Source organism: Triticum aestivum, chromosome 3B, assembly GCF_018294505.1.
Source record: "Triticum aestivum cultivar Chinese Spring chromosome 3B, IWGSC CS RefSeq v2.1, whole genome shotgun sequence".
Classification (NCBI taxonomy): domain Eukaryota; kingdom Viridiplantae; phylum Streptophyta; class Magnoliopsida; order Poales; family Poaceae; genus Triticum; species Triticum aestivum.
Genome location: NC_057801.1, coordinates 172005519 through 172009723, shown reverse-complemented (window position 1 = coordinate 172009723; position 4205 = coordinate 172005519). Strand labels below are relative to the sequence as shown.

General features: G+C 55.8%; 1 protein-coding gene across 1 annotated transcript; it reads right to left on the bottom strand.

The window, feature by feature from the left end:
* Nucleotides 1-243: 243 nt before the first annotated feature.
* Nucleotides 244-3517, bottom strand: LOC123069209 (leucine-rich repeat receptor-like tyrosine-protein kinase PXC3). The gene is made up of 2 exons (XM_044491994.1): nucleotides 988-3517; nucleotides 244-871 (listed from the first exon to the last, which is right to left on the bottom strand). Exons 1-2 carry the CDS (start codon nucleotides 3341-3343, stop codon nucleotides 546-548), a joined length of 2682 nt encoding a protein of 893 aa, XP_044347929.1. The 5' UTR covers nucleotides 3344-3517; the 3' UTR covers nucleotides 244-545.
* Nucleotides 3518-4205: the final 688 nt, after the last annotated feature.

The window sequence follows — 4205 nt, the reverse complement described above, 5'->3', positions numbered from 1 at the left end:
TGATGCTCACCCCTCATTACCTTCACCATGACGCCCTCTTTCCTTCACACCGTACTTCCCCACAGAAGTACAAGGAGCAGTCCTCCGCCAACCACTCCGCTCTCCGCCCTGACCCTGATTATTACGGAGGCCGCGGATATGGATATGGCGACAATGCTCTAGACTTGCTCTTACCTGATATTTTTTAGTTTAAGGTGCACATGTCGCTTGACCAAGGTTAGAAAATGGGATAGACAATTCTTCTAGCGGGGCGTCCAACCAGAAATGGACCAAACATTCTCACGTTGCCATCAGCAAGTAATGATGCCGAACAATGCTCGAAGCTATCCACGACGATCAGTTCTCTGATGCTGGCAATGCATGCTACCGGCAGCTTGAGAGCAAAATCAAGACTAGTCCGTATATACAGAGAAGAAAATGGCCATCAGATTCATACCCGGCCGAATAATTACCGCAGATTCGTGGCGCGCATTTGTTCTTTATGCTTGTCATTTCGTCTCCGAAGGAGCAATCTTAGCATTCAGCAAAGAGGATGCGGTGCGTGGTCAGCTGTTCTTGGCCTCCTGCAGCATCTCTACCGCCTTCTTCATCTTGGGCCGCTTCGCCGGGGCGCGCTCCGTGCACAGCATCGCGACCTTGAGCACGGCGAGCATCTGCCTCCGCCACGCGAACGACACGGTGCTCAGCCTCGGGTCCATGATCTGCTCCGGCGTCTCCCCCCTCTCCGGCGCGGAGTGCACCCACTTGACAAGGTCCACACCCTCGCCAAACTCCTCGTCCACCGGCATCTTGGACGTCAGGATCTCCAGCAGCAGTACCCCGAAGCTGTACACATTCCCTGGTACAGTAACCTGCATTGAGTAGGCATACTCTGCAAGAAATCAAGTGCAATTTGTGTTATGTTTAGGCAAATTTTAGCATGGTCTGGCACATTGAGTAGGCATACTCTGCAAGAAATCAAGTGCAATTTGGGAGAAAAGTTCAGACCTGGAGGTATGTAACCAAATGTGCCAGCAACCGCACTGATGCTGGCAGTGCCCTTTGAAGGGTCCAGCAGCTTGGAGATCTCAACTTCGCCAAGAAGCGCATTGTAGTGGGAGTCAAGGAAGACATTACCCGAGGAAATGTCGAGGTGGATAGTGGCAATCTGGTGGAGGAAGGCCAGCCCTTCGGCGACACCAATTGCGATTGACAACAGCTTCGGCCAGTCAGGTTTCTGGCTCTCACCATCGCAGTTGTCTGCATTGTGCAGAAGCTGAAGCAACGTTCCATTCGGCAAGTCATACTGCAGCAGCAACGCAACATCCTCGTAGATGACATACCCAATGGGACGCACAAGGTTGGGATGGTTTACGTGCGCCAGGCGCTCGAGCTCCCGGACCATCTTGGCCTGGTGGTGGACGACGGCGCGGTCGACCGACTTCAGCTTCTTGACGCACACCACCATGCCTGATGGCATGACAGCCTTGTAGGTTGTGCTGAACGTGCCGCTCCTCACTGCACTGGCGTCCTTGAACGTGGCCTGGACACAGCTCTGGAAATCAATGGCCTGCTGCAAGCTCTCAATGAACACGCTTGAGGCCATGACGTGCCGCGCTTCCACGACGACCGCCTCCCCTGCTTCGGCCTTCTTTGCGTCGGCCTCCTTCTCCTGCCTCTCACGCCACATGAACAACGTTACCACCAATGATACCACCGAGAAGATGAGCACGCAGGACCCAGCAACTGCCAAAGCCACCCTGTAAGATATCTTCCTGTGGTCCGATCCATAATTGGATCCATAAATCGGTCCACAGTCCACATCCAGCGGGTCGCCGCACAGCTTGGCATTGCCGGAGAAGCTGGACCCTGCACTCTTCTGAAATGGCCCGAACGCCGGTATGGCACCACGGAGCCGGTTGTTTGACAAGTTGACAACTATCAAGCTCAGCATCCCTCTCATGTCACCAGGGATCTCGCCAGATATCTCATTGCTAGATAAATCCAGCGCCACGAGCTTATCGAGCCGCCCAAGCTCTCGGGGCAGCGGCCCTAGGAGGTGATTGAAGCTCAGGTTGAGCGCAATCTGTAAGCTCTTGATCTTGCCCATTTCAGCTGGTATCACACCACTCAGATTGTTGTTGGCAAGCTGCAGCTCGAGAAGCCGGCTGCATCCACCTATACCGTGCGGGATGCTACCCGAGAACTCGTTGTGATCGAGCACAAGAAACTGCATCCTTGATCCGTTGCAGATGGCATCTGGCAAGCCGCCGCGGAAAGCGTTGTAGCTCAAGTCCAGTTTGCTCAAGTTCCGGCACCGCAGAATGGACCTCGGGAACTCGCCGCCGAGGCCATTGCCGGAGATGATGAGCTCTTGCAGGTTCCTCAGGTCCCCAAGCATGTCCGGCACCTCGCCGACAAGGCGGTTGTAGGCCAAATTGAGCAGCGTCAGGTTGGCGCAGCGTGCAAACTGAGCGGGGATACTGCCAGACAGCTGGTTGCTGTCGGCCTCAAAGTAGGTCAGGCTGGTAGCGTCGCCAATGGATGCCGGGATGGCGCCTACGAGGCGATTGTTGCCGATGCGCACGTTGGATAGATCGAGGCACCGGCCGATTGAATCCGGGATTGTGCCGTTGAGCCTATTCACGGTGAGGATCAGAACCTGCAGATTACCAAGGTCGAAGAGGCTGCTGGGTATGCTGCCCTCGAGGCCATTGGAGTGGAGGTTGAGCACCTGGAGCTTGGACGAGAGCCCGAGCCCCGGCGGGATCGGTCCCGAGAGCGCGTTCTCGTAGGCGGAGAGCACGCGGAGCCCGGGGAGGCCGGCGAGCCAGCCGGGGATGGCGCCGGTGAGGTTGTTGCCCGAAATCTGCACTTCTTGGAGCTCCTTGAGGCCCCTGAGGTCGTCGGGGATGGCGCCGGAGAGCGCGTTGTTGGAGAGGTTCAAGAACTTGAGGCCGACGGCGCGGCCGAGGGCGGCCGGGATGGGGCCGGAGAGCCTGTTCATGGAGAGGTCGAGGAGCTCGAGGCGAGGGAGCGCACCGAGAGCCGCGGGGACGGCGCCGGCGAGCGCGTTGAAGGAGAGATCGAGCCGCGCCAGCGCGGGGAGCCCGGCGGCGGCCGAGAAGTCCCCGCGGAGGCCCCGGCGGGGCAGCTCGACCGCGGTCACCTCACGTGCCCCTCCGCACGTGACGCCGCGCCAGGCGCAGTGGTCGGCCGGCGCGGCCGCCCAGTCCGGCGGCGCCAGCCCCCGGCGCAGCGCCTGCATTGCCGCCGCATCTCCAGCGCCCGCCCGAAGCGCGAGGAGGGAGGCCGAGATGAGGCCGAGGGAGAGGAAAAGGCGGCGGCGGAAGGCGGGATGCATTTGGGGCGGCGGGGGTGGGGGCGGCCGAGGTGGGGCGGTGGTGGTGGTGGCGGCCAGGGCCTGCCCGTGAGCGCCTGCTTTTCTTGGGTGGTAGGCAGAGAGCACGGGAGGAGGGAGGCTCACACACTCTCGCCACAGCCCATCAGTGGGAGTGTCGAGAGAGAGGAAAGGGGAAAGTTGTTTTTCCTCATTATTCTTGGGCCACTTTGCACCACAAGTAGTATAGGGGCAGCGGCATCATTGGGGGGCTAATCGCAGGCGTCTAATGATAATGATATTCTCTTCTTTTACTTTTACTTTTGTACACCCTGCTCGTGCATCTCTGGCGTTGAACATGGTGAATTTCTTGGGCGCCGAGCCGGAGAATCTTTGTGCTCTGTTCCTTTCCCTACTTTGTTTCATCCCAAAGCAGTAGCTGATTAATTAAGGCGTACGGTTTGTCCTATGGTTACTGACATCAAGGGGCGTTTGTCCTTGGCATTGGTGGGAGAGCTTTCCCTTGTTTCATGTCTTGCCTAGTTTGAAAATACATTTCAAAACCACTTTAAAATACTCCCTTCGTTTTTATTTACTCTGCATATTAGAGTTCACTGAAGTCAAACTTCATAAACTTTGACCAAGTTTATGAAAAAGAATATAAATATCTACCATAACAAATCTATATGATGCGAAAGTACGTTCAATAATGAATCTAAATTATTGTACATGTTATTATTTTTGTCTATAAATTTCGTCAAAGTTTACAAAGCTTGACTTTGACAAAAGTTAATATGCAGAGATGCAGAGTAAATAGAAACGGAGGGAGTACATCTCTTGCCTATTTTGACCGTGGATAAATCATGCCTGCATGCCATAGTTTAAA

Bases quoted from the DNA above. Each gene is read 5' to 3' on its own strand.
- LOC123069209 (XM_044491994.1), bottom strand. From the start codon at position 3,343: ATGCATCCCGCCTTCCGCCGCCGCCTTTTCCTCTCCCTCGGCCTCATC. The intron at 872-987 runs GTCTGAACTTTT...GATTTCTTGCAG, and splicing joins ATTTGGTTACATACCTCCAG to AGTATGCCTACTCAATGCAG.